The sequence below is a fragment of the Geospiza fortis genome, unplaced genomic scaffold, assembly GCF_000277835.1.
Source record: "Geospiza fortis unplaced genomic scaffold, GeoFor_1.0 scaffold1278, whole genome shotgun sequence".
Lineage (NCBI taxonomy): Eukaryota > Metazoa > Chordata > Aves > Passeriformes > Thraupidae > Geospiza > Geospiza fortis.
In genome coordinates this window covers 700311-701721 of record NW_005054536.1, presented here as the reverse complement: position 1 = coordinate 701721, position 1411 = coordinate 700311, and the positions used below count along the sequence as shown (strand labels likewise).

Sequence of the window (1411 nt, the reverse complement as noted above, 5' to 3'; positions counted from 1 at the left end):
CCCGGCGCGGGGGCTCCGAGCGGCACCGTGTGCTCTGGGGGCGGCCCGGCCTGTGGACGCCGCCCCCCAGCTGCCCCGGCCGTGACATGAAAGTTTGATAAGGAAGAGTTAATCCGGGAGAGGAGGCCATTCCATGAGTCCCTAATTGTTTATTTTCAGCTTTCACACAAAAACCATCAAGAACAGGACGTGGTTATCTCCTGCATCGACAGGATTTGGTCCCGAGCTGCAACTCACTGTCAGTGCAGATCCCAGGGAGAAAAACCCGGGATCTTCCATAAAAACCAGCTCTGTCTTCGTGCCAAGGGGTGTGGTCTGAGGGGGAACATCTGGCCTCAGGGGGAGAGCAGGGTGTGTGGGGAGGCTGGGTGGATTTGGGGGCCAGGGGTCTGTCCTGGTTTAGGGCAAATTTGGGAGAGAATCTCCAAAAGGGGGCCCCTCCAGAAAGCAAACCCACATGGCCCCTCCCCACAACTGGTTTGGGAAGAATTCCTCGGAGAGAAGTGGAAAGAACCTGTTTATTTAACAGGCACAGCACCCCGCAGCACACAAAATGAACGCTACCAGATGACACCACTCTGTCACCGCTCTGAAAAAAGATGACAAATTCAGAAAGTCTGTCTTCGGTGTGGTCTCTCTGTTGTCAGTCCCTCCGGTGCTGGGGCAGCTGCTGCAGCCACAAGGTGCAAACTCTCGGTGTTCCCAGGTCCCAGTCTGAAGCAGGTTCAAGTAGGTCCAAAAAACGGAAAGGAGAGACAGTCCAGGGAAAATTTGGACTGTTTAGCTAAACTAACTAATGAGCAGAAGCAAGGGTAAGCAGAAGCAAAGCAGAAGCAAGAGCAAGAGCAAAGCAAAAAGCAAAACCAAAAGGTAAAAGCAGCACCATGTACTGCTCCATCTCTGTGTCCCGCCAGCCGTGGGGGAGCAGCTGATAAGAAAACAAAACAAAACATTCGCTCTTAACACCATTCTTGAAGGCACAGAACATGATATCCAGCATAAACAGAACACACGGATGGGGATAAAAGCATCATAACGTCACCCTAGGACAGGGTCTCACTGCAGCACTTGGATCTCCATCCTTCCCTCTTTGCTTCCCTCTCATCAATTGCCCAGGCAGGACTAGTGAGGATCAGCTGGATCTTCTCCTCTTCCTCGGCTTCTCTTAGGACCCTAGAAGATGATAAGATGCTGAATTGTCATTTTTCTAGGGACAAAGGGAAAGCTGCACTGTAGGGAGACCCCACAGAGCTCTACAACACTCCCAGCAAAAGTCTGGGATGGGGCTGCAAAGCAGAGACCCCCAGCCCAGCAGTGACAGGAATGAAACCTGAGGTGCAGCCTGGAGCTGTGCTGTAGTGTGTTTTTATTTTGCAGGTTATTGTTTGATTTGTTGTTTAGTAGTTATTTG

At 51.5% G+C, this 1411-nt stretch overlaps 1 protein-coding gene across 1 annotated transcript in view; it reads right to left on the bottom strand.

Moving 5' to 3' along the window:
* Positions 1-1080, bottom strand: part of DCTN6 (dynactin subunit 6) — a 16917-nt gene extending 15837 nt beyond the window's left edge. The window contains exon 1 of the mRNA XM_031063852.1: positions 1061-1080. Coding sequence (XP_030919712.1) covers positions 1061-1080 — 20 coding nt within the window. The remainder of the gene's footprint in view (positions 1-1060) is intronic.
* Between the last annotated feature and the right edge of the window lie 331 nt (positions 1081-1411).